The 27,951-nt window shown below is 33.2% G+C and overlaps 2 protein-coding genes across 4 annotated transcripts in view; one reads left to right on the forward strand and one right to left on the reverse strand.

The window, feature by feature from the left end:
- Positions 1–5,710, forward strand: part of LOC106080202 (acyl-CoA (8-3)-desaturase-like) — a 35,244-nt gene extending 29,534 nt beyond the window's left edge. For all 3 annotated transcript variants that reach the window (XM_056013443.1, XM_056013442.1, XM_013241537.2), the window contains exons 10-12: positions 298–474; positions 1,312–1,437; positions 2,552–5,710. In XM_056013443.1, the coding sequence (XP_055869418.1) occupies positions 298–474; positions 1,312–1,437; positions 2,552–2,618 (370 nt within the window). In that variant the 3' untranslated portion in view covers positions 2,619–5,710. The remainder of the gene's footprint in view (positions 1–297; positions 475–1,311; positions 1,438–2,551) is intronic.
- A 569-nt stretch (positions 5,711–6,279) lies between these two features.
- LOC106080227 (cell division cycle protein 27 homolog) lies at positions 6,280–27,948 on the reverse strand. Its single transcript, XM_056013441.1, has 20 exons — positions 27,790–27,948; positions 26,061–26,136; positions 24,087–24,234; positions 23,285–23,410; positions 22,203–22,300; positions 21,371–21,501; positions 20,842–21,035; positions 19,875–19,995; positions 18,971–19,059; positions 18,758–18,824; positions 16,822–16,930; positions 15,936–16,019; positions 15,170–15,342; positions 13,921–14,154; positions 13,430–13,557; positions 12,321–12,438; positions 11,420–11,548; positions 10,819–10,893; positions 10,060–10,219; positions 6,280–9,113 (listed from the first exon to the last, which is right to left on the reverse strand). The coding sequence occupies exons 1-20, from the start codon at positions 27,811–27,813 to the stop codon at positions 8,965–8,967; spliced, it is 2,433 nt and encodes an 810-aa protein (XP_055869416.1). The 5' UTR covers positions 27,814–27,948; the 3' UTR covers positions 6,280–8,964.
- Positions 27,949–27,951: the final 3 nt, after the last annotated feature.

Consider the following 27,951-nt stretch of genomic DNA (forward strand, 5'->3'; position numbering starts at 1 on the left):
TCTGAATATAGTTTTGTTGCATTGTAAGCCTTCTGAACAGCATTGGATTATGTGGGACATATCTGTTTGCAAAGCGCTACATGTGGCTCATAGAACCTTGTCAGATATTCCTGCTCTGCAAGGTCCTAGAGATACTATTTTATTTTATTTTTTCTTGGTGCATATATGGATATTATTTGCTTTACCCTTGACCATGTGCTAATTAATTTGACAATTTAATAGACTTTCTCAATAAGACCAAGTATTAACCAAAAAAGTATTACCAAATAACTTGTTCTGTTTGTTGTACATTTCAAGATGTCTAGAGAGCCATTGGTTTACATGGGTTGCCCAGTCTAATCATGTCCCGATGGAGATTGACCACGACAAAGCCATGCCCTGGCTGCCTCTACAGATGCAAGCAACCTGTAATGTAGAGCAGAGTTTTTTCAATGACTGGTTCACGGGACATCTGAACTTTCAAGTTGAACATCAGTAGGTTGTGTTATCATGTATAGAGTACTGGGGTTTAAAACAACAGGATCACTTTTTATATAGATAAATATTGAGAAGAATGACATGGGGTTGTTCTAAACAGACTTGGTTTTGTTGGAAAGAATTATGAAGGGTAACAAGGATTCTGTCAGCATACAGCAAATGATATATTGGCTTATTCTTTGACTAGCTTGGACTTCACTTTGGGTTTTGATCAGTTTTCTTCTGTCACTAATAGAAGTTTAGCAAGGTACCTAGACTCGAAAATATAATGCTGGACCTTCCTTAGAAAATTGAAGGTTGAGTGTGACAGAAAATGAAATTGAGTTCTCCTGTATCAGTAGATTTACAAAACTAAATGCCTGTATTGGTGATATCTTTTACAAGTAGTAGTGTCGTGAGACTTCATGTTTGTAGGTCTTCTTTTAAGTAATAGGTTTAAAAAAAAAAAGTTTTATCTCTTTCCCATTTCACAAATTTACATTCGTGAACAACATATTAGAACTATTATGTACAAGAATAAAATTCTATACCCTTGCTTTATTTATCAGTAGAGATGAAGTTTCTGTTATCAGTGGGTATAATTTATGTACTAAAAGTTTCCTTGATAGATAGGCAGGCCAAGCCCATGCGTACTTAAGTCTCTCGGACACCCATCCCACATTTCATCTAGCCTTGCATTTTATTTTGTTTACACTGACATTTTGTTGGGGTAAATGAACATTTCTTTTTGTGGGCTTAAGAATTGAAAGAAAATGTCTATAAACAATATTGGTTTTGTTTTGTTTTGTTTATGAAGTAAAGAAAGACCTCAATTAACTTGTGCTTCTTTTGCAGCTTATTTCCCACCATGCCAAGACACAATTTGTACAAGATAGCACCACTAGTGAAGTCTGTATGTGAGAAACATGGCATCAGTTACCAGGTGAAACCATTGAGTACAGCCTTTGCAGACATTGTCAGGTGAGTAGACTTTGATTTAGCATTTCAGTTTACCATTGGACCAAATCATTGTCTTTGTAGACATTATCTGAAAATAGTTTTTCTTTATCACTTTCAAAGTCTGTCTGTGGAAATCTCGAGTTAGAATTAAAAACAAAGCTTTTCCTTACTAGTAAAGTTACTAGTGCTTGATCTTGGATTGGAACTTCAAACATTGTGTGTTCTATGAAGTATATTATTAATTTGGCAAATGAATTTAGCTATTTTTGTCATTAATAAAAAGTATAGAACTCCCTTTCCAATTGAGCTCAGACAAACCACATAAAAAAGTAAATTACCCTTTTCAGATATAGTTATCTATAGGGCAGATCTGTTTCTTTGGTTCAAGACAAACCATATGCTTCACTACATTCAAATTATTCCTATCTGTTGAAAACTTGTTTAGATTAGTTGGCCATCTTAATTCTCATTTTTATGTCTGCTAAGCTCTCATATCGGCTTGAGCCTTCATTATGTTTGTTAGCAGCTGGAACATATACGTGTTGTTGGTCACCAGATGTAGAATGCTGGGTTTATGTGTCCTGGGGCTACACTTAGCAGATAACAAATAGAAATAGTACAGATTGATTAGAGTCCAACTTTAGCAGACAAAATAATGTTGATGCTGCAACTTCATAGTAGTTACACAATCAAAATCCCATGTATTGAAATATAATTACGTCCGCATCACAACACAGCATTTTACTACTAGACCATGTCCGCATCACAGCGGGTAACAAATGTGTACAGCTCCGAGTACAACAAAAAAAACCTACTACAATATCTGTACTGTCTCAAGTCCCAGAGAAGACTCTACTGACTTAGAGTGAATTTTAGTCATTCTTACTTTCTCTTTCAATTGAGAGGTTTCTCTTGCTTTTCACCTTCTTGACCCAAGGTGAACAAATAGCAGGCAATGTCAACCGAGGCTGTGACAACAGCACTACAGGGGTGAAACAATGCACTCATCTTTTTATCTTCAGAATTGAATACATTGCCATTGTTATTATTATATAAGTTATTTAAATTATTATTTTTATTATTATTATTATCCTCTGTTAACTGAATGTAACGGTGATATTGTCTTTTTTTTCAGGTCATTAAAACACTCTGGGGAGCTGTGGTATTCTACTTACCAAGCTTATCATGCTTCCACCTCCTGATTACATCCAGCTGTGTACAAGAACAACATTATGTAACTGTTGCTAGTTCATGAACACAGCCAATTTGTTCAGTAGCCCATCCATGAACAGAAGCTGTTTTTTTTTTTTTTTTTTTTTTTATAAATATATTTTCATTTAGTCATTTTGAAAATGCAAGATGGTAGTAAGCTTGTTAGAAGATTGTTCATTAATTATTTTTTTAAATTAAAAAGCTTTGACTGAAGTGAAATTTAAACAAATGTAAGGTACTTAATTAAAAAATTTCTTAAATTTGTAAGAAGTTTATTCCTAGAATGACCATATTTTACAATGAAACGAATGAAGGTGCAATTCACTATTTGTACTTCTGTTGTACTCTTGACATTGCTGATGTTACTAGATGCTTAAAAGACAGCAATGATTAATTTCAGATTGGAACACAAATATTGTAATTTTTTTTTAAAGACATGTTTGTGCTTGTCTGTTTGATTTCACTGTCATCTCCCTTCTGTTTGATTCAACTGGTTATGTCCTTTTTAAGGTTCACAGTTTTTGTGCTTGTCTGTTTGATTTCACTGTCATCTACCTTTTGTTTGATTTCAACTGGTTATGTCCTTTTAAACGTTCACAGTTTTTGCGCTTGACTTTGGTTTCTGCTACTTATGTTAAAATTGTTTCTATTTGTTGATAATTGAATGAAACAGAATTAATGCTAGGATTCTTGGCTTATGAGAGTTTCTGTCTTTGTCTTGTACCTTTTTTTTAAAAAAAATGTAACCTCTCAAATTTATCAGCGAGTTTTCAAATAACTTTTTTTTTAAATGTTTAAATGTGTATTTGTAAAAAGGAAGCTATATTGAGGGTAGCTTGAATTCAAATGTTCTGTTACAATTTCATGCACTCCTGAGGTGGTGTATGAAGGGTAGGCTTAACTTTGTCAACATTTTACAATAATTGCAGTAACTGCTGAGCTTTTTTTTTGTTGTTGTGATATCTCACAGAAAAGAGCCAAGAGGTTTGTTTTTAGAGTTATTCTTGTCACTCAAAGAAGAAACCTCTTGCCATAAAGAAATAGAAAACTTCTTATTCAAGAAATCAACAACAAAATAAGGAAATATGTACAGGGCTAGGGTAATCTGATTCAGTGTTACTATTTATTTGAACTGCCAGGTGTACTAAATGTATGGGTAACTGAGGGTAGACTGTCTTTTTCAAGATGTCAATTTTACAAAGTCTGTAATCATTTTTTTAAAAAAAATAAAATGGTAATCATTAGCTGTTGTTCTTTTTCTTTTTATCTTTTTTTTTTTTTTTTACATATTCAAACCTTGAATAAAAAACAAACTTTAAGGAGCTCTGGCATGCTGGATATGTAGCAAACTCTATAACTGACTTATTTGATAGGTCAGGAATTAAATACATCTGAATTGTTAATATATATATTGTTACAAGTTTCTTCATTGGGTTCACTGGTTTGTTTAATACAAAGTTAATTATATAATGGATGTTTAGGTTCTCAGTATTTGCACATAGCTGTATGCCTAATTTTGAAGTCATTATTTTACTGGAGTTTTTAATTACCTATGTACAAATGTCAACATGAAATTTTCTCTATTTTGGCATGAGGTAAAATGGAAAAATCAGAATTTTCTTTTTTAAAATATATAATAATTATATTTTTTAGAAAATCTGAATTAAAATAATTGATAATACAATCAAAATTTCTAACATGATTGGACCTACTACCAAGAATAATGTACATAATGAGTCAAGGCTATTTGATGTAGGGTATTATACAGTTAGCAGTCTAGTGAGACTGCTTAGTTGTTGATGTAGAGCAATTGGTCATTCATCTTCATCCTTCAACTAGTTTCCTATAACCTTGTGTATGTTAATCAAGCTCTCTATTTTATTTCATTCTCAGTGAGTCATGTATGTGTTTCTAATTCATCTTAAGCTCTTCTATAATAAATCTCAAAGATTTAGAGCACTAACATCAAAAGGTGGTTAGAGAAGTATACTGTAAGATTATTTCAATCTACCTAATTTCAGTCTACTGGGTGATTGTGCACCATGGTATTCTGTGGTCAATAACAATTAAGCTGTGCTTAGATTTTGTGTGTGTATTGTACACACATATTTATTACCAACTAAGTCTGTGTTGTACTGTGTAATGTTGGACCTCTTGATCTGCCAGTCACATAGACTTCATCATTCTATTTTTAGTCGTCACTGTGTACTGGAGGTTATTTGTGTTGTGTTCAGTACTTGTAATGTATACTCTCAACATTGAATATCAATTAGACAGAAAAAGCCTTTTTTGTTTCTTTACATTATCAAATATCTCTCCTGATTAATTTTTTTTTTTCTAAAGCAACAAAGACAGGAAATGTCCTTAAATTTATTAGCTAAACAAATATTACAAACTCTCCCCCCCCCCCCCCTCTGTGATTATAACAACATTGTGATGATGCTCAAAACAGTTTCACATTAAAACTTGTGTAGATCAAGTTCTAAAGTCATGATCTTATTAAACAAAAATATCAGCTATAAATAAATGTAAATGCTATAAATGTAACAGTAACTACTGATCTATAGGATCTCAGATTGTAATTGTATTCTTTTGCATACCTCTGCCCTTCAAAAAAAAAAAACTCAGAGAAAGTATTAAGAAATAGTAATAAACAAGTGCAGCACTATTTTGTTTTAATTTTACAGTTAACTACTAAGTAGTGGCAGAAGTCCATGTTTGTTCTGAAAGCCTATTGAATTCTATCATTGGTTTTCAGGTCAACTACATTGTATACATACATTAATCACAATTTTGTATAACCAAGGTATTTGTCCAGTCTGTTAAAAAAGAAACTATTTTTGTTTTAAGTGTTTGTACAAAATTTATGGAACTCTTGTTTTCTTGCTTCTTCTGTGAAATAGATATTCTGTGCTTTAAGTATTCAATATTTAATTTAGACACTTATTCTCAAATAAAGAGTACCATATTTGTTACTGTTTGTATCAGATGATATACTCTTTAGAAACAATTCTTTAGATATTTTGCAATGAAATAAAGTACATGAAATACAATATTATCAATAAATGATCTGGTTCACATACATGTCCTTGTAAATATCTTAATGTGCTAAGTGACATAGCTCCTGTGTCTTGATGTTGTTTGTGTAAGTTATAGCACTGTTGCATCATGGGTGAAAGGTAAATACATAACAGCTCTGTAGTATCAAACCAGGTGTTTTGCTTCCCAGAACAATGTGCACAGAGAACACTGTATACCATATTATAAGCCTTAAAAAGAACATGAAAACAACTCTACTGCAACTCACATATTTAGAGATGATACTCTTTAATAAATCTTTCATAGACATTGTACCAAAAAAAAACAACTAGACCCCCACCCCTCCCCCGGCCAGAAAAAAATATAAAAATCTTTTCTATGACTGACATTTACAAACTTGGTAATCTACTTTCAAAAGAAATTGATCAACCTCAGCCCATGTACTAAAATGAGGCTACTTCCATAGAAATGCATGAACTATTAGTGCAAGACTGGGATTAAAGATGGCTAATAACCTGATACATGTAAGTGTGAAGTATGGTACATTTAAATTCTTGTCTCAAATAGATACAAGTTAACTAAAAATAATAAGATGAAAAAAAACCAACAGAATTTTAAAGTTGAAAAGTTTTAATTGAAATGTGTCATGTCAAGATCAATATACTATCAATATACTCTACATACATTGAAAATACAAACTGTATAATACAATTGAAAAACACATTTAGAAAATAGTAATACTTTATGCACCTTTCATCCCCTATTCTAGACCACACACTTTTTCCTTGTAATTATATAAATGTATATATTCAGAGACAACATTCTGACTGAATAAAAACACACAAAGCAGTTAACATCACATTGAGCCATACTACAGTACAAGATTTACTCACCCTTTTTTCTTAGGCTGTAGCAAAATAAACTTCAGATTTACACAGAAAGCAAATAAATTAGATGCATTCATTTCAACAAAGAATGGGCTACAAACAGAAAGAAATGGTTTTGCACAGCCATTCACTGGCTACTATTTATAAGCATAACACATTGATTTCAAGCCAAACCACTGATTTAAAAAAAAAACAACAGAAGTGTTGCCCTTTTAATCATAATGAGAGCAATATTTAGCCTCATAAAATTGCATTGAAATAACTTGTGTCTTTAACACTAAAAACACCTATCTAGACCAGTTCTCCATAAAAGGGCAAGGCATCATCAACATACTACTATAATGTTAAAAATTATTCCTCAACATACAAAAAAAAAAAAAAAAAAAGAGTTTTATATTTATTTGGCAACTATATTTCTTTGCAAAAACACATGGCTGTACCTCAGAAAGATTTCCCAGCAAATTTGTTTTGGATTCAAGTTTCTTCTTTGAGTAAAAGAATATCTTCCCAGTGCCAACAATGCCAGAGTAATTGCAGTAGAAATGACTGAAATATGAAACAATACTGAACAATAACCCAGCTAAATACAATCATTCTGTTCTCTTGTCTGCTCTGTCTTTCCTAATCAATGAAAATGAAGCCACCACATCTATCAGTAAGCCTACCCAAATATTTCACAATGCAACTCACTTAACAACCATGACAAGCAAGGTGTGCTTTAACAACTGTAACTGTAAACAGGAAATAAAGAACTTTGCAGAATGAACACTAGCCTCTATAAAGTTATATGCCTAGAAGCTATATTCACCTTAGTTTTAATTTCACCCTATTAAAAGTAAAACAAAACAGAACCCTAAATAGGTAAGCAAAGTAACTGGCTTGACTTGGGAGAGGAAGGCAGGTTAACAACAGGCTAGTCATTATCAATCTTTAATTATCCTAGTAAGTTATTGACTATTTTCAATTGATCCTATTCAATTCAAATATATACACACAAAGGTAACTTATTTTAAATGGAATTTTTGCCCAACACACTGTTTTAGTACTGGTACCCTCTATCAGTCAACTGACTAATAAAGTAAGCCCTGCTTGTGAATCTGCAGTAAACAAAAACAAATAAAATAAAAAAGTTAAAAATTGTACTTCTTTTTTGGGTAGTGAAAAGGAATTTTGTTTGGATTTAGTAGGGCCCCTAGTGTTTCAATCTCATGGCATTTTAAATTACTTTAAGTTTCAAATGGACACAAATACCACTTAACATATGTAAAAAAAAACACTCTCTTCAAATATAGGACCATGGGACATGTTCTAGGAATAATGTCATGCACAAATTAGAAATGTACTTTTGACTTGTCTTAGTCATTGTTAATGAGATTTAAAAAAAAAAAAATTTAAGCCATCTTCTTCAACCGTTTTAAAATAAATCCTATTTAGAACCTAAATTTTTATGTAGTGTTTAAAAAAAAATGTCTGTACAGAATTTCTTGTAAAAACACAAAAAACTTTTATGCTCATTATTTAAGAGAAACATAATGCGAGTCTGATGAGAACAGAATAAAATGCATTGCATAGGTCAGTGGTTCTCTGCACACCCTCAGACAAATCCATGGTTTGATTCTGTAGCAAGTGGTTTGTCACTTGAATATCATTACTGAGAATGATCAAGAACTAGTGGTAAAATAAAAACTAAATGTAAAGAAAATCAAACATAACTGATGTTTTCTGGTAATTTATTATTTGCATATACTAAAGAATGCCAAAAAAAAAAAAAAAAGCAAAACAACAACAGAAATGTAGCTATTTGCACTGCTGCAGATGGCATGTACTCAGTAGGAAGTAAACAGTCCGAATGGCACACAGAATGAATATAATCAAACAAACAACTGAACCAATCCCATGTATGAAGAGACTATGTCTTATTAACTGTCACTCAGGTAAAAAAAACACCACATATAGACTTCAGGAACTTAGTACAAATTATAGTCAGTTAATAATTATAAAGACTATAAAACAAAATAGTAACTCTAATGTATTCTACCTTTATATTTATTTCTTTGCCATTCTAAATTCAAATACAGCCAAAGTATAGAAATGGTCTTCACTAAAATGCTTCTCACCAAGTCATAGCCTCAAAAATGGTGATTCACCAGTAATGCCAGGGGATAAAATAATTGACACAAATGTAGTTTTGGTTTGCAGCCACCAAGAGTTTTATCAAGATAGAACTTAGTAAGTCATTCTGAATCATATTTGGTTCATATCAATAAATAAAACAAAACCAATGAAAACACTTTGTCCGATTCAATGAATCATTGTGACATTTTGGGTCCAAAAAGAAATCACAGACACAAGAGCAGCCATGTAGTCTTTCCCACAAGCTTCACTTTCAAAGTCCTACGCTGACATTGTATCATAAACTCTCATCACTTTCAATGGCTTGTAGATCTGGCATGTCAATCAGGTCAACCCGGCCTCCGCCCCCTTGAGAGACTTCATCCTGACTAGTATCCTCTGGGTCTAAGTCTCCACCATCAGCGCTGGCCCCACCTCCTTCTAGGGCTATGAAAATGAATATAAAATCTTTTATAATGTTGACATAAATGGGGACAAAAAAAAAGGTGTTCAATACCTGAATAGAAATTGATTCAAAAAAAGTTCATGAAGACTTATCTTATATAATACAGATATTACTTCAAAAAAAGATGATGATTATGTCCTACGCGTCATGCATTTAGTCATGCATATTAACCAATGACCTTAATTCTGCCAAGTCACTGGTCTTCTTGGCTAGCTCAGGCAACCCATTCCATGCTCTAATAGCACTAGGGAAGACTTAAAAGAAAGCAAGGGTTACTGTTTAACAAACTTCTTTAATCTGCTTTATATTTTTATCTTTACTCTTTAGTTCTTTCATGCCTTTTTTCAAGTAGCTTTTATTTTTATGGATGAGATGCGGATTCCAAGGACTGTCAATGCCGGGGGTAAAAGCGGGGATAAGCTCCCACTTTCCAAGAAATGCTCTCATGGCGTGCGTCTCTAAATGCATCTGACAGTCAAATCCAGCTCCGGGCCTTCACGTGTTTTTCTAAAAGAAATTAGGCATAACCTGTTCTTACAAACTGACAGGAGAAGGGATGAAAGGCGGAACATTGGCCTCTCAAAACCTGTTTAGCTTTGTGTTGGTATGACTCGTCAGCCTTAATAATGCAACCCATCTAGGAGAAGGAAAACTGACTCCAAAACTGCACTTTGTGGCAATACTCCTCCATGTGGGTATCAGGGTATTGGAAATGAATGAGTAATAATAACCCCAATGCCTCTCCACTTGCATTTCACTAAGTCGAGTAATAGTGGACCTTTCCCCCCTCTAGGTGCTTTTTGACAGAGGTCTGGATAGCACTACACCAAATGAATGACTGTCAATAAATAATTATGAGAGGTTGGGGATGATACTCTGAAAATAGAAGCTATAGAGCGGAGCAGAATACTAGGGCAACCGACTCACCTATTTCTTGGTCCAACCTGGCCTGAGGGTCATCATCTTCCGACACATAACGTTTATCCACAGCCTCTTTGATCTGGTTGTTTAACCCTTTAGGATCCAAGTCCATAGCCCATGAAAAGTTCATCATGGCCAAGTGTGTGTCTCCAAGTTTCTTATGAACCTAATTCAAAGACAATTTCAATCAATCTCTTCATGAAACAAGAAAAACTAATGTAACTAATGACTAAGTAGTACTTCATCATGGCCAAGTGTGTGTCTCCAAGTTTCTTGTGAACCTAATTCAAAGACAATCTCCTAATCGACAATACCATCGTTGATTTTGACCTCATTAAATTAAATTAATGTTTAATTTTTTTAAACTTGACTTTGAATTATATAAAAAGAGCATTTAATTCTATACCAAACACAACATTTTATGATAAACAACAAAGCTATTGAAGCCCAATCATAACAAAGGTAGTGAAATAGTAATGAGCAAATGAAGAATTCCTTCAAAACGTGGAAAAATAATTGCGGAGAGAAAGAGTTAAGTAGTACTTTGAAAATGTGATAAGATAAGATGTGAACAATGTATGAAGATGGAATTGAAATAAAATTGTGTAGCATAAATTCCCCCCCTTTTTTTTGTTTGGCTTTATTTATAATAAAGAACAATGTGCCCAAATGATCAGGGATGCATTGAAGAAATGTTTATGGGTAAATCTACAGCATGGTCTAATAACATGAAACAGTTAAGCAAGGAAACCAACAAAGACTTACCTTGCCCATTAAAAAGTACACTAAGGATTCTCTGGGAATGATCTGCTTTAAGGTTTCGAGTTCCTCCAATGCTTCCTGGTGTTGCATGAAACAAAAACATTCAGTTATGTGAGGGGTGTACATGTGTGTGAATACAAATGTGTTGTTCTCTGGGAGAGTAACAAGAAGCAAAGCTCCATCTTTGAAGCTAAATTTCCATGTCATTTATATTGAATTTGCATTCATTATATTAAATTGGGGATAAAAGTTACTGTTACAAATAAATGGAAATTAAGTTTGGCTACAATTGTTGTACACAGCATAAATCTTATGAAACATAGACCTTACTTCAAAAAAGAAGATGATTACGTCTTACGCATATTCCTAGCTCAATATCTAGTCTAATGTCTACTAAGACAATGGTTTTCCTGACAGACTCAGGCAACCCATTCCATGCTCTAATAGCACCAGGAAAGAAGGAGCATTTGTACACATTTGTCCTAGCTTATGGAAATGTGCCTTTATCTTTGCGTCTTTCTGAGTATTTTATTAGGTTTTGGTAAAGTTCTGAATCTAAATTCAACTAATTTAGGTAAAAATATTTAAACATTTGAAAACTTACCTTGTGCCTATCACTGGCAAATAGAATGGAGGCCCTATGAAACATACAGATAGAGTTCTTTGGATCTATTTTGATGGCAGTGTTCAATGTACTTAAGGCTAAATCTGTTTTCTGTTGTGCATGCTGTGCCTGGAGGTCAAGGAGGAAAAACACAAATATACTTATAGTCACTATTGTAAGCATACAATTGTTACTCTCCTTAAGGAACTTATAAACAATTTGAAATCTTTATTAAAACTTTATTGAACAGACAACAAAAAAATTATATTACTCATTTCAGAAAGTCAGACCTTGTGATTTCTGGGTCAGAGATATAAAGCTCATCTGTTTCTATGTCCAGAGTTTAATGAAGGTGTCAAGTAGTCAGCACAGCAACTGCCTTACTTCCCCAAATTAAATATTGGGTGGACCCAGCAGCCCTCTGCAAATCCTGATTCAATCTCTGCCCCCCCCCCCCCCCCCAAAGTTCAGAAGCAAAGTGCTCAGTCACCACACTTCTAACTAAAACTTAAGGGCAGTATAATAAGACATGTTCTTTTTAGTTTTGATACCCTGTAGGAACTCTTACCCTATTTAGATAAAAGGAAATGTGCCCCATGTATAAATCGACATGTTTTGCTCACGAAGAATTTGCAAGCTGATAAGAGATATTGTACAAAGTGTTTGGAAGCTGTGAAGGTTTAGGCCTTTTTTTATTTTTAAATGTGATTTTTATATGTAACTCTTCATTTTTTTAGCAAGTCAAAGAAGTGCTTTCAACAGCCTAATGACAAACATGTTAAACTTAGGTAAATTTTAACACCATAAGCCCCCCTAGACATATTAGGTCCTTCAAAGGACTTTTTATTAACTGATTATCTGTTGATATAAGACATTGTTTTCAGAAAGCAAACTGACTTACCACCCCCACGTGACACATGAGTATTGAGCTCTGTGGGTTGATACATAATGCTTTACGGTAGTGAACTTCTGCCAAGCCGAAGTTTTCTTGTTTGTAATAAATCATACCAACTCCATACCTGGAGGAACAAACATTGTCAAACATAAAGGTAAAGGAAATTGAAAAATGGATAGTTGGCTAATCTTAACTATAAACTCGATTGATGCTGCTTAATTTGATAAGCTTTTAAAAACTGAATTTTAATTGAAATTTCTGGTGAAAAAAAAAAAGAAAAGATATTTGCTAACTAAAACCTTGAAGATATACAATATAGTGTAAGCATGATTTTTAAGTTGTAGCCCATTATCAGTTGGATTAAAAGAAAAAAAGCTGCATTTTATTTTAGGCATTATATTATCCTCATCCACTTAGAAAAAAAAAACAACACAAAAATATTCTTCTGAGATTTAAACAAATTTCAATTAGAACTGAAAGGAATGTGAAATAATGATAAATCTTGACTCTCAATAGATGGACAAGTAGATGAACGATTGAAAAAGAAACTACAGTATTGGAACACAAAGAAAAGTCTCTCAAAAAAATGAATGCTTGAAATAAAGTAATTTTTTTTTTTTTTTTTTTTTGCAATTTTTGTGTTGTACCAGAGAGTGAAAACTTTGTTTTTCAACATGTTTAAAGACTTGGAGTGCTATTGAAGAAGATTCATATATATTCAGTTTGCCTTTTAATGTGGATTGTGGAGTAGTGAAACTAGACTTGTATCAGAAATAGATTGGCGGATAAACACCTCACTTCACTCTAAAGAACGACTGCGCTCCTATTTGAACTAAATTGTACAGCTGTTATAAAAAAAAGCAGCTCCAAACACCGCATTTTATTTAAATGTGATATTCCTATATCTAATATTTAGTTTTTGTATTTTTTAAAAGAGATATAATGGCACATCCAAATTTTTCCTTCAACATTTTGGCCCACTCCTTAAGCGTGCACATCACGGAATTAGAATGTCTTACAAAACATTAGAATCAAAGACATTAAAGCAGAATTGGTGAGATTCTAGATTAAAACTATCACTTCTAGATCAATGTAAAAACGATAGAGTAACGTACCATGCTTGATAATGTCTGGGGTCTAATCGGATGGCATTCCTGAAGCAGGTAAGGGCTTTATCAAACTCTTCAAGGTACATGTACTCTAACGCTAACACACTGTAGGCATAGACAAATGTTGGGTCAACCTGCAAAAATAAATCCAATGAGTCAAAAACTCAGTTTATAGTTTCACGCAGGAATTAAAAGGGTGGAATAGAGTTTCAAAATTGTTTCATTTTTTTTTAACCAAAATAATTTATAAGACATTTTGAGTTATAAACATCTTAGTTTCATAGTAAATTTTTTTTGTTTCAATCAGTTGTGTAATACCATCTGTGAAAGATTGAGCTGTGAAAGCAAGTTAAGAAAGATTTTTAATTTGCAACATTTTGCATTCTACTTAATAGTGTTTCATTAGCTGAACGCCAATTAAAAATCTGGCTTTTCTTTTTTTTCCGTTAAATTTTGTAAATTAATCAACAAATTTGTATACCATTCTGTTTACACACCTGAATGGCTCTCTGGAAAAACTTGATGGCCACATCATGTTCCTTCTGTGAGCTGAAACAGTTTCCAGTTACGAACCAGGCCTGTACAGACTTCTTGTCCATAGCTTGCAGCTCTTGGGCCAGCAGCGACAGTTCCACCTCTTTGTGCAGGTGCCACAACACTGTGCTGTACAGCTCCAGGCCATCCAGGTGGTAGGGTTCAATCTTCCGCACCTCTTCAAACACTCTGGCAGACTGCAGAGATAGGCAGCGTCAGTGGTTACAATAAATGAACAATTTCTTTTCTACAGTACTGCTAACAAACATACTACAGGATTAAGGCGCTAGGGCAATACAACAGACATAAACAATATTTATGCTTGAATGATTATAAATGCTGACTTCTGCAATTAAAAAACTGAGATTGTTGGATATTATTTATTTTGTTTTTCAGGTACACAAGAGTTATGTAGGTAAAACCAATTAAGTTGAAGGAAGAACTTGAACAAGAAACTTTTAGATCCTCTTAGAATTTACATCCAGAATAACAATTGAACTATTCAGTTGCTCACATTAATATAATATTCCATCAATTATATCACTTTTCTGAAATGCATAATTTAACTTTTTGTGTGTGCTAGTGCCAAAAAAAAAATTAGCACACATGAGCATGTTAGCATAAAGATCTATATCTGAAAAAAAAAAGTGTTTAATAAAACATCAGTGACCTAACTTACTGTAAAAAAAAAAAAAAAGGGGGGGGGGGGGAGAAGGGGGAAGCTGCTTTTTTATTTTTGATTTAAAATGCTTGCTGTTGATCTATGATAAAAAAACTAAACAAAAAAATATATTAATGATAGTGATTTGACTGAGTGATGCCAAACTGATGTTCTTCAGGCCTGTGACTATGCTTTTTGACTCTTTGAAACTTTTGACCATTGGACAAAATATTGCTGCTGATGCTCCACATTATATAGCTGCAGAGGCTCTATATAACATTGTTGCAGAGGCGCTACATAACATAACATAGCAGCAGAGGCTCCACATAATATAGCTGCAGAGGCTCCACATAATACAGTTGCAGACGCTTGATTCCAATGGACCAATGATTTTTTACGGTGATCTAGCCAGTGACAAAGGTGTTGAAAACTGATATGGTCCTCAGGCTAAATAAGATTGGGCTCTACTGACACGTGTTGGAAACTGACATACTGCTCAGGCTGAAAAAGATTGGGGCACCACTGTCGTACTTTACTGAGTAAAGACTCACCTTCTGATATTCAGTCAACTCATAAAATGCTTTCCCAACTTGGCAAAGCACCCAGCCTGTGTTGTACTGGTGTTCAGGAAGGTCAGAAAACAACTCCACAGCATCTTTACAGTTGTACTGTGACAAGGCAAGGTAAGCCTTACCTATATTTCTTAACAAGTGCAAGATTCCAGCTAGGTGGAGAAACAAACAAAGAATTAATATCCAGCATTCAATTTAAATATGAAACTTCTTAAAGACACATAAAAAATATGAATATCCTGCAAGAATTCTGTATTCCTGCCAGGAGCAAGTGTTCATTCCGTTCATACATTAAAATCACTGACAGGAACTGCTTTGTAATATTACATTATTTTACCAAATTACCCCATAAAAAGAAAACCTCTTCTTCCACATTATAATGGAATATGGTGGAAGAAAAAGGTATGATGATTGGCTCTGAAAAAGAATTTTTTTTTTTATTGACTATGATAAAAGTTTGAGAAATTGTACTGGAATTTGACATATAATTTCTGTACAAAGTAGTTAATGCTGTGTAGGTTACATGTGACATTCTCATTTACCATAGATCACCTGCCCCATGGAATTAATGGAATCATAAACCACCTTTAATTATCAATTACTTCATTTAATGTACTATATTTCTTTTTAAATAGACATGCTCTTAAATGTTTCTATTTATCATTTCAAAGTTAATTTTTGTTATATTTGTTTTAAGAAGCAGTAACAAATTATAAAAATAGCAAGTTGATAGATACCACAGTACCTAAAGACTGTTGCTGCATCTGAACTATCTGTTCTAAGGAATCACAGTTGCCTGGAGAAGGTTTTGTATCAGATTCACAATCACCTGGAAGTTTAAAAAAAAATAAAAAATTACTAATTGTATTTTAAAAAAGCAAAATCAATATTAAAAGTTCTATTTGGAATGAATACAGATATAATTGAGGCATATAATTATACTTTTAAACATATGATACAAAATTTTACTAAGACACAAATAATGAAAAATAAAAATAGTTGCATAAAAATAATGTGGATCAAAATTTGTGAATGTGTAGATTACCACAAACAAGTAAGCAGGAACAGAAAGATGGATCGAAAAGAAAGGTCAAGAACTATGTAACTGTCTACAAAGTCTTTTGAGAGCCTGTACTAGTAAATCAGGAGGTGCTGTGGCTGAGCGGTAAAGCGCTTGGCTTCTGAACCGGGGATCCCGGGTTCGAATTCTGGTGAAGACTGGGATTTTTTATTTCGGGATCTGAGTCCACCCAGCTCTAATGGGTACCTGACATTAGTTGGGGAAAAGTAAAGGCGGTTGGTCATTGTGCTGGCAACATGACACTCTTGTTAACCCTAGGCTACAGAAACAGATGACCTTTACATAATATGCCCAATAGACCACAAGGTCTGAAAAGGGAACTTTACTTTACTTACAAGTAAAACAAGGCTAGTTTGTTATTTGAACAAGAAGTTATACATTTCATTCTGAAATGCTAAAAGTGGATATCCTTTTCAAAATACACAGTTTAGCAATACTTCTATATTCTGTTCACTTCAAGAAAATCCCCCAAGACAAAACAAAAACAAATTAATCCACTTAAGACATTGGGTATATTACTGAGTAGATACACTGTCACTCAAGTACACACCTTTATTAATCTCATTGAGTTCTTGAGGAGTTTTTGTAGTTCTCTTTGACCTTCTGTTGATTCCCTTTGTTCCTGTATACGTTCCTGTTGTTTGACTTTTATTGTTCTCCTGAGCACAGAAACAAAAAGGTGGAGTAACATAACAGTAGGAACAAACAAACAAAAAGTAAGCATAAAGTAAAAGTTTCACTGCTAAACCTTTAAGTCTGCAAAAGGAAAGGTAAGGCAATGATCACTTGTTTGTGCAACTAGTTGTTTACAAGCTTGTTAACAGATAAGGATGACGTGATTTGCTGTGGCACACACTGACTAGAACTTAAAAAGATGACTTGAGAAAAGTAAAAAATGACTTGAGGAAAGTAAATAAGATGACTTGTGGAAAGTAAATAAGATGACTTGAGGAAAGTAAATAAGATGACTTGAGGAAAGTACATAAGATGACTTGAGGAAAGTAAATAAGATGACTTGTGGAAAGTAAATAAGATGACTTGAGGAAAGTAAAATGATGACTTGAGGAAAGTAAATAAGATGACTTGTGGAAAGTACATAAGATGACTTGAGGAAAGTAAAAAAGATGACTTGTGGAAAGTAAAAAAGATGACTTGAGGAAAGTAAAAAGATGACTTGAGGAAAGTAAATAAGATGACTTGTGGAAAGTAAAAAAGATGACTTGAGGAAAGTGTTAGGGAGTTTGTATGTGTGCAGAGAGGAGTTGGCGACAATTGGTTCTGGTAGGGTATGGTGATGAAACGACAAGCTTGTCAGTCATAGAACTTAAAAAGATGACTTGAGGTAAGTACATAAGATGACTTGAGGAAAGTAAATAAGATGACTTGTGGAAAGTAAAAAAGATGACTTGAGGAAAGTGTTAGTGAGTTTGTATGTGTGCAGAGAGGAGTTGGCGACAATTGGTTCTGGTAGGGTATGGTGATGAAACGACAAGCTTGTCAGTCATAGAACTTAAAAAGATGACTTGAGAAAAGTAAAAAAGATGACTTGAGAAAAGTAAAAAATGACTTGAGGAAAGTAAATAAGATGACTTGAGGAAAGTAAATAAGATGACTTGTGGAAAGTAAATAAGATGACTTGAGGTAAGTACATAAGATGACTTGAGGAAAGTAAATAAGATGACTTGCGGAAAGTAAAAAAGATGACTTAAGGTAAGTACATAAGATGACTTGAGGAAAGTAAATAAGATGACTTGTGGAAAGTAAAAAAGATGACTTGAGGAAAGTGTTAGTGAGTTTGTATGTGTGCAGAGAGGAGTTGGTGACAATTGGTTCTGGTAGGGTATGGTGAAGAAACGACAAGCTTGTCCGTCATAATTCATGTTAATAGAAGTGAATGATTTGATAGTTGAAAGTGGAGACGAATCAGAGACAAAAGAGAGTAAAGACTTGTATTTGTAGTGAGGTAGATTTTGTTTGAATATCACTTCAATTCATAAGTATTAGATCAATACCTCATTTCAAGTTTAACCTGTGTGTATTTTGTTAATAAAAGTTATAGAATAATAAAATAAGACCTTTCCTCTTCTTACAAAGTACCCTACAGAGCATGCTACCATGACAATATTATGCACATATTTGAGAGCCCCCTATAAATTTTGTGTTAGAGTTTCTGAGTTTTGAGTTTAGGCACATCAGCACTATTTAAATTTTGTGTTATAGAGGAGGACCTCACTAGGACATTAGCACATTCAATCTACAGTTAAGTGACATGAAAGTTTTATTTGACTCATCAAAGAGATGAGAAGTTTATGGCTGCCAGTCTGAGAAACACAATTGGAAAATAAAAAAGATGAACAATTTATACTAATGACATGAACAAAAAACAAACTGAAAATGCTTTGTTTCATGTAGCAAATTATGAATGAAAAACAACAACAAACCAGTACTTCACAAATGGGAATGATTGAAAATGAAAAACAACTTACTTTCACTGCACTTGAATTAGAATTGGAATTAGTAAATAATCTAGAACTTCTTCGTATAGGGGCATTTCTGAAAAAATGATCAAACTTGTTAAATAACACAAGCTTTATTCTGTTCTTTAAAAAAATGAGTATTTAGCAATATACTTGACTAAATGTATTAAAGGAAATCAACATGAATTAATTTTCTTTTTTGAGCCAAATTAATGTTCTCACCCAGATTCTTGTTCTTTCATTTTCTTTAAAGTGTTGGACCAGTTCAGGGTAGGGGCTTGTGTCTTGATCTGTGTCCTTCTTGTTGCTGGCTAGGAAGAGCAAAGAGAAACAAAATGTTGGATATTTTCATTGACATTCCAAGACAGTTGAACAAGTTCTTGAATAGGTCAGGGAAAAAAAAAAAGAATTAAATGGCAAAAGTCAAATATTTCTACAGAAGAGGCACAGCTTGTAGAATCCATCATCTTCATTTCTTAACAGAATCGTACTCTTAGACAACCATTTCATGAGTAAAAACTGGTACAAATCAAAGTACAAATATAGTTTGGAGAACTGAAAACTTATGTGGTGAAGTAGTACAGTAAATGTTTACATAGAACTGAGGAAGATAATGTGGCCAGCAATAGAGCCCCTACTCTTTGAAATGGAGAGATGTATATAAATCTCTAGACGTGACAAAAAACGAAGGAAATGATAATAAAATTGTAAGAATTTTTTTTTTAGGGTTTGGGGCATCAAACCTAAATTCTAGATAGCGTTCCATATTAATCCTGACCATATGCACATGTCTACCTTCAGTTTCTTCAGCATTTAAACCTATTCTCTACAAGCTTGACCACATTCATACCAGATCACACACCTGTTTTAAAAACATTATTTTCTGAACTTCTTGAAGATTTTATCTTATCTTATATAATACAGACGTTACTTCAAAAAAGAAGATGATTAGTAAATTAGTAGATTTTAGTAAATGTACTTAGGTTCCTAGAAACAGAGCCTCACACTTGTTGTATCTACAATGCTATTAGCTAACTTTGAGCTCAGCTTCAACAGATTTAGTCTTTCTGTTCTCCACACACTCGGTGACAAGAAAAAAAATCTCACAAACAGTTTCACTACTTACTCTGTTTTTAATAGGAGCCTGAACCTCAAGACCTTGTGTGTCTGTGGGTAGTGGGGATATAAAGGTAGGTGTGGCACTAAAAGAAACTGGTAATGTGTTCTCCACAGGAAGAAGACCAAAGCTACAAAAGAAAAAAAAAACAAAATGGCTCAGAAACAATCAAAAGATATTTGCTTTTTAAAATGGAGGGTTTGAACTTTTTTATTTCATTCCAATTTTTCTTTTCAGAAACTACTGAATAAAATCTAACAAATTGATAAATGACAGAACTTTTAACATGATACTAGACTTTATTTTTTTATAATGCTCTTTGAATAGTTTATGGAATTATGCCTAGCTTGGCAAAATGTTTTCACAAAGAACGTATCACTTTGAGTGCCACTTTTACAAATGCACGTAAGAATGGTATCTTTGTATACTTAAAGAGCTTGATAGTCCTTTCATAAGTGGAACTTTTAACTATATAATTGTAATTAAACACTAAAACCATAGATGACTTAATATTAATATTTTTTTTTCATAATTGTAATCTTGGACAATAGTTTGATATCTATAGCACCATTTTTCAGGGAAGTGAATGTCAAACCTATTTTCATGCACATTTTTTTAATGATATAGATAAGAACATGGAGTGCTAAGATAATAATAAATGCAACATTTGTTCTAAGCATTTCAGCTGCTATCCCCTTTACAAACAATACTAACCAGAAGCTAATGGTCATCCAGTATCAATGGTTGATGAAATGTATTTTTGAGAAGACAGGTTTTAGTTGTATTACTGCATTCACAATTATATTTGTGAATCTAAAGCAATTGATCAAGTTTTGAACTTTTATTGGACAACCTGCTATTTTAAAGAGCATTTTGAAGTCTTGACCATGAGTGAATATTATATTCAACTTAAAAGCTAAACGATTTCCTTAACTAAACCACACCCATGTAGTGGGGTTGAATAAAAGTCACAAACCTCGGTGAGTTCTGACTGGAATCGGAAAACAACTTTGTTGGACCAGCTCTCTTGCGGAATAGAATAGGCTCCGGCGTTACTTTTCCTCTAGGAAGCAGTTTGTTGGCGCGTGGTGCTTTACCAATGTCGATGATTGGTTGGTTTTGAAGATTTTCTGGCGTTTGATTGGGGAAAATGTTTCGAGGGGCCAATAGCTGAAACCATCATACAAAAAATGAAAGCATGTAAAAAAAAAAAAAAGGTTTTCCATTATTAAATTAGACCCTCATCTATTCTATGGAGCTGACTGTAACAGAGAATGTCTACAGAAATTTAACATAATTCTTTAGCCAGAGATCAAGCTTAAAAGAGCAGCTACTGTTTTTGAATACCTTTCCTGGTTGACAATTTAAACCTCATATAAATGATTTTTACCCAAGATTTAAGTAGTCATTACCAACTGAAGACATTTCTTTTTTTGACATCTTATGTATCAATATGAATAACAATAATAAAATGAATTGAAAGGTATATGAATAAGTAGACTTACATTTTCTGTGGAAGTAATAGTTGTTGGTAAAGAGTCAGCTATTTCTTCAATACCAGGAGATGAGATAATGCCCACATTGGCTGGGGGCTGTGGGGGTGGCTGGAATACTGATTCAGGTCGAATGTATTCTCCTATAAATAAGAAAAGGCTTTACTTCAGGACCAGAAGTGAAGTTTTTTTGTTTTCATTTTCTGTAGACTAAAGATCTTTACTACCTAGTAAACCAATTAAGCTGGTTACAACCAATAATTTCCTCACAACTTAAGTACCACAGAACTAAGACCTGAAGCTCCAATGTTTTAGTCCACAGAAAAAAAAAAGTTAAAAAATGTTGGGCTGTGGTTAATGGTTTTAAACAATACTCTGTAACCATCCTAAAAATGACTTCATAAATTACCTTAACTATCTTTTCAAAGGGATGTGGTAGATGACTGATAAAGTGCTTGGCTTCCATCCAAACCGAGGGGGGTCTCGTCTAAAGTTTGAATTCCAATGAAGACTGGAAATTTTGAATTTGGACGTCCCTAAGTCCACCCACTGGGTACCAGACATTAGTCGGATAAAGAAAAGATGGTCATTGTGTTGGCCTCATGATGCCCTTATTAATGACAGAAACAGATTATCTTAACATCATCTGAATAGATTGCAAAGGTCTGAAAGGGGTACTTCAATTTTTAAATTTTCTACTGAAGCAAAGTCGGCCCATGAAACCTCAAAATCTATGATAAACAAAACCTATTCCAATCCAAATATGATACAAAATGTGTAAATTCTCCTCTTTTTAAAGCTAAAAATTGAATTTTAAAAATACACTTTTGAAAGAACAGCTTACCCAATGCACACAATTTTTCATATGATTTCCATAACAATGGGTTTAATGCCAGAGATCTACGATAGCACTGAGTAGCTTTCAATACACGCTCAGTTTTACTGTGGAGAAACAAAAAACTGTGGACACTTATAATAAAGACATTAACAAAGATAAATAGCAGGTTGACATTATCAAATTTTAGGACTTTATTTTTTTTTATGAGGATCACTATAAATATAAATCAATAAATGAAACTGTTTTTTCCCACTAAACAAGCTCAATTTCTTAACTCTTTGACTCTGGAAATTGTCCACATTTGGACGGAATTAATTTTTCCGCCATTTCAGAGTGCGCTAATTCGCTTCGATTTAACTTGTATAACTTTTTAAAAATTATTATTGGAAAATAATAAATTTGATATAGAATTTAAGAGAAATGCATGCTCTTTTCATTACTTAGCTTGCAAATCATATTGTTGTTGTAATTTGGGGTTTTTAAGTATAAAAATTAAAAATGAAAAACTCACCAACTGACATTGAAAATATCCATACAAGTGTATGTATAAGAAATTTATTGTTCGAAATGAATCCAAAGAACTTTTTTACTCATTTTTATTCATTTCTTTATATAACACCATAGAAGAAACAGAAATAAACACACAAAAATAATAAACTGGAACTACTAACCCAATGTCACTACTTTAATGAAAAAGCCCACAAAAAAAAAAAAAAAAAAAAAATTACACACTTGGCACAAAAAACGTTTACTTTTTATATACCGATACATAAATAAAAATAAAAACAAAAAAAAAATTTTTAAATCACAGATGAGTTCTGACCTTTTTGCCGAGTAAAATCAATGGCAAGTGCGTTTTTCCAGAGTCAAAGAGTTAAATAGATCAATTACATAGAAAATACATTTCAAGAAAAGAAAATTGTTTTAGAAAAATACATGATTTTTTTTAAAAAGGATTTTTTTTTTTGTGATGGCCCAATGACACCCTCACTAACTGTGTTCGAAAAATTACCCACAAGATGGAGATTACATGGGCTTGTTAACTTGTCTAATATCCAAAGCTGAAAGGTGTCTTTACTAAACCTTACCTATAAAGAAGACCAAGTAATGAAAACACATAACAAGCAAGACTACCAAATTCTGTTTCAATCTCCTCATGAGTTTTGATTTTAGTCAATATCGTACCAGCCAATATTCTCTCAGCCTCAGCTAATCTGAAATGTGAAGGTGAGCAAGTCAGTGATTGAGTATTTCATGTAGGAAACTTAGTGAATTAATAACCAAATATGAAACTGTTTTGTTTCAGGATATAGTCTTTCAATAGTTTTAATGCAAGCCAATACTTCCATAGAATAGCAATTGCTACTAGAGTGAGGTTAACATTAAAAAACCATAACATATGTGTTCTATGGAAGCCTTTTAAAGATCAGTTCTTACTGGCCTAGAGAACACTTGTCTTTCCAATGTAGAAATACAGTAGTACATATTTCAAAACTAAATAGACAGTCAAAATGTGTAGCTCAGATGATAAAAACAACCTATGTCTGCATCAGCTTGATAAAATATCTAGGTCACAGCTGGGTCTGCATAATCAGTTAAAAGAATGCATTCCTCTATAATTTTTGAGATAGCAGAAAATATCTTGTGCTTAACATTTTTTTGAAAGCCTGATGAAACTATATCTGCATGAAAATGTGTACCCAGCTCTTGCATGATACCCCCTTGTTACTGCCTAGCTAAAACACATTACATTTAATAAACTTCAATAGGTTTACAAACAATTACAAAACATAACCCAATTTAAATAAAAATTTTTTTAGGCAATGTTTATTTGTAAGTCCTCAGACGATTCAAATTCAATGACTAAGAAAGCCAGCACTGTAAACTTACTTGTTCATATCCATGCAGCATTTAGCCATGAGATATTTGCACTGAGCTGTCTGACAAAGATTTCTTTCTAATAGCATGTAGGCTTGGTAAGGTTTACCAGAGCGATAATAGCAGATAGCCAGTAAGTACAGGGAGTCATTATTGGAGACTAATGGGGAAAAAAACAACAAAAATTTTTTTAGTTTCAATTTAGGATCAAGTGCATCAAAATTTAAGAAGAGATACTTTACTGACATAAAAAATATATTTGTCAATTTAAAAAAAAATGTTAATAAATACAAAAAAAAAAAAATCTATTTTATATAATTAAAAAAAAAAATATTTGTCCATTAAAGAAAAATTTTAATAACTAAAAAAATGATTCTCTATTTTATATTAAATAAATTACAGCTTTTATGTAGCGCTACTTTCATGCTTATATCATGCTCAGAGCGCTATGGTCCAATCTCATTTGCAGTGGGGAGTGTCGTGTACATCTAGAGTTGCTGCTTGCTTGATGTTTTCTTTTGTGCACCATAAGGGTTTTGTGAGTTTGTTCCTAAGGATGCACTAGGTTGATATCATTGCTCTGTTTTGTTTTTGCCATTGTTTTCTTCCCCTAGTGATGGGTAAGTTAGTTTATTTTACTTTATGCTTCGTGGTGTAGCTCTAAATTCGTTGGTCATATGATCTTGTGAATGGCAATCTCAAGGAATGCATATTTACCTTGTTTAGGGACACAGGCTTGGGACTCTGCTGGAGTCGAGTCTGATTTGTAGGCTTTGTTATGGTATTTGGCTATCGTCCATGGCGTTGGGGTGTGGGCATTGTGAGCCCTGATTGACTGTGGCACTGAGATTAAGGTGTGCTATAGTTCTTTTGAATAGAATGTACAACCTGTAGTTGCCTTTGTAAATGCTACTAATATTTATTCGTTATTTATGCCTCATCATATCATGACTCCATTAAACCTTTGTTTTGTTATATGCAATCTTGTTATTGACTAGTATATGTTACTATTTGTAGTATTTCGTTCTTTTGATACTTATTTCTTGAATTGATTGCTAGACTGTTTGGGGTGCCCAGGCAGACGAGCCACTGCCAAATTACAACCCCGGTAGGAAGTTAATAAACACTGTTCAGGTGGGAAGCCCGGGGAAGTACATCATACCCTAGATGAACCAAAAAAAAAAAAACACCTGACAGGGAGGGAGTATCTGGGAGAAAGTTTTAAATGCTGCATATAGGCGCTCAGTAAACACAACTCTGCCCGAGTCGGGTGTTGAACCTCGTGCCCCCTTCATATGTAGCCAAACCAAGTTCAAGCATACTTATCCTTCACTTCACTAAATCCATAGGGAAGTTGAAAACCTATTTTTTTTTGTTAGCCAAATGTTACTATTGGTGTTATTTGGAAAGCAAAATGACCTAAACACATTATTTTCCCTGACTAATGACACACTGAAATTAAGAAATTAGTATCCCATCCAAACCTTTCTACCCTTTGTGCGCCATGTGCCCAAGTTTGTTTTAAGTAGGCTTTTTGCTTGTTCTTTATGATATCATGATGATTTGCGGGAAGCATGGTCGAGAGGCTAAGTGTGCTTGAACTTGGCTTGGCTACCTAGAAGGGGGCTCGAGGTTCGACACCTGACTTGGGCAGAGTTGTGTTTACCGAGCGCCTAAAGGCAGCACGGAAAACCAACTCCTAGATACCCCCCCCCCCCACTGGTCCACAAATGAGATTGGACCAAAGCGCTCTGAGCATGGTATAAGCATGAAAGTAGAGCTATATAAAGGCTATAAATATATATTATATCAACACTACCGAATATATATAAAAATTCTATAAAAAATTAGATTTGCCATTTAACTCTTTATTTACAAGCTCATTCATTCAAAAATGTCCTTTACACAAGTATATGCACATTTCAGAAATTCAAAGAAAGCAATTACTTCTACTAGAATTAAATGACTATCAGATGGAATACTTACTTTCCGCATACAGCCTTTCTGCTAAAAAAATTGCATCAGCATAACAAAAATTATTTAATGCATCCCAGATTGCAGCCTGTAAAATAACAAAAATACCTTTGTTGAAATTTTTCACTTACAAAAATAATAACAATCACTTTTAAGCACAATTTATAAAATATTTTTCACCATGACTGTTGCGATTTTTGTTTCTCTAGGGTATAAATGGAGACATTAAGATGTTTCATTAAAAAAGGTAGGAGCCTGAGATAAAGCAAGAGAAACAGGAACAATAGTTTCTTTAAGTACACAATTAAAAATGTATATATCAAATTAAAACAAACATTGAACTGACTGACTTTTTTCTACATTCTTTACATTTTCAGAAGTTGTCAAAAGACTTTTTTTATTTAGTATTTTCTAACTCATTAATTATGGAATTTTTTTTGTAAGCAGTCTTTCTGCTGTCTCACCGTAAACATTGTGTTACAAGCAAGGCCTTCTGTGTTCACGGTATCACTTTGTGACAATTAAACACGTGCTTAAAAACATATTTACCTGCATTATTATAACTATTAAAGACTTAGTTTATATTGAAATTACACTAGATTCTAGATCTATAAACATTTCAAGCTCAAAATATCACAATTTATAAATTAACCAATTCTAAAAATGCAAAGAAATGAAAATTTTGACATTTGAATTAAAATGAAATTTCGAAGTTAAGAGGAGTTTTATACTTTCTAGTGAACAAATAATGTAATAGAGTCTACATCTATCTAATTATAATCTAATATATCATCTAGTAGATCTAGAATCTAGTAATACTGACTTAGTAAGAGATGGACAATGACAATGAGTCAATGAGAATCTAGCCATTGGAGAATAGGTCTAGAGTTAGACTATTGTCTACAGCCCATGGCCATAGATCTAGTGACAATCTAGTCCTAGATTTCTAGATTCTAGTCTAGATAAGATATATATTAATATATACATTGTCATTGTTGAGTAACATTGTACACTGTCAAGTGTTACGTCTAGAGTCTACAGTTACAGTACAGTAGTCAGTACAGACTAAGTAAAAAATAGAGTATTATTCTATTAAATTAAATAGTCATAGATCTAGCTCTAGTCACCTAGTCAGAGATGATAGAGTCTAGCAGTAGCTAGGCAGTGTTATCAGTGTAGATCTAGCAGTCACCTCTACTGACTCTAGCTAGATCTAGACTACATCTATCTAGAACATTATTCTTTATTTATAAATAGAATCTAATCTATCTATCAGTGAATCAGTCATCAGTATGAGTATTTTACTATCTAAATCACTGACTAACTAGAATTACTAATCTAGATCTATAAATCTTTAAGACTTTATCAACTTTATGATTATCTTTTATCTAGATCTAGAATTCTAGATCTAGATTTATAGACTACATTATTAGATTATTAGTCATAGTCTCATTAGAGATCATTAGACGTACATTCTTAGATTCTTATTCTAGATCTAGACTAGAGTCAGACTACACAGATTGTCACAGACTAGATCTAAAGTAGATCTAGAATCTACTAAATTCTAGAATCTAATAATCTAAACTAATTTTAATATAGTAACACTAGTAACAGTATACCCACTCGTCACTAACAGTACTGACTCTACAGTGAGTGAATGAATCAGTCATTCAGTGCAGTCTAGATCTAGACCTAAATTCTATAGGTTCTACGTTTTGTTAGTCCAATTTAAATCTAATACCTGCACGGGTTCTTGGAGCAACATGGTCCTAAAACTACTTAGTATTTATTCCATGAACATAAAGGGCGCTGGTGTTTTGTTTTCTGTTCTAAAAAAAAAGGTTGCAATAAAAAATTAGACATCGGCCATATTTTCAAAATGACCTCGTTTTGAAATTTCTAA

The sequence above is a fragment of the Biomphalaria glabrata genome, chromosome 16, assembly GCF_947242115.1.
Source record: "Biomphalaria glabrata chromosome 16, xgBioGlab47.1, whole genome shotgun sequence".
Classification (NCBI taxonomy): Eukaryota; Metazoa; Mollusca; class Gastropoda; family Planorbidae; genus Biomphalaria; species Biomphalaria glabrata.

Excerpts from the sequence above, each read along its gene's own strand:
- LOC106080227 (XM_056013441.1), bottom strand. The coding sequence starts at position 27,813 with ATGTTGCTCCAAGAACCCGTGCAG. Across the intron at positions 21,036-21,370 it reads CTATTACTTCCACAGAAAAT|CTATTGGCCCCTCGAAACAT; the intron begins GTAAGTCTACTT and ends TGATGGTTTCAG. Across the intron at positions 12,439-13,429 it reads CCCAGACATTATCAAGCATG|GTATGGAGTTGGTATGATTT; the intron begins GTACGTTACTCT and ends TTGTTCCTCCAG.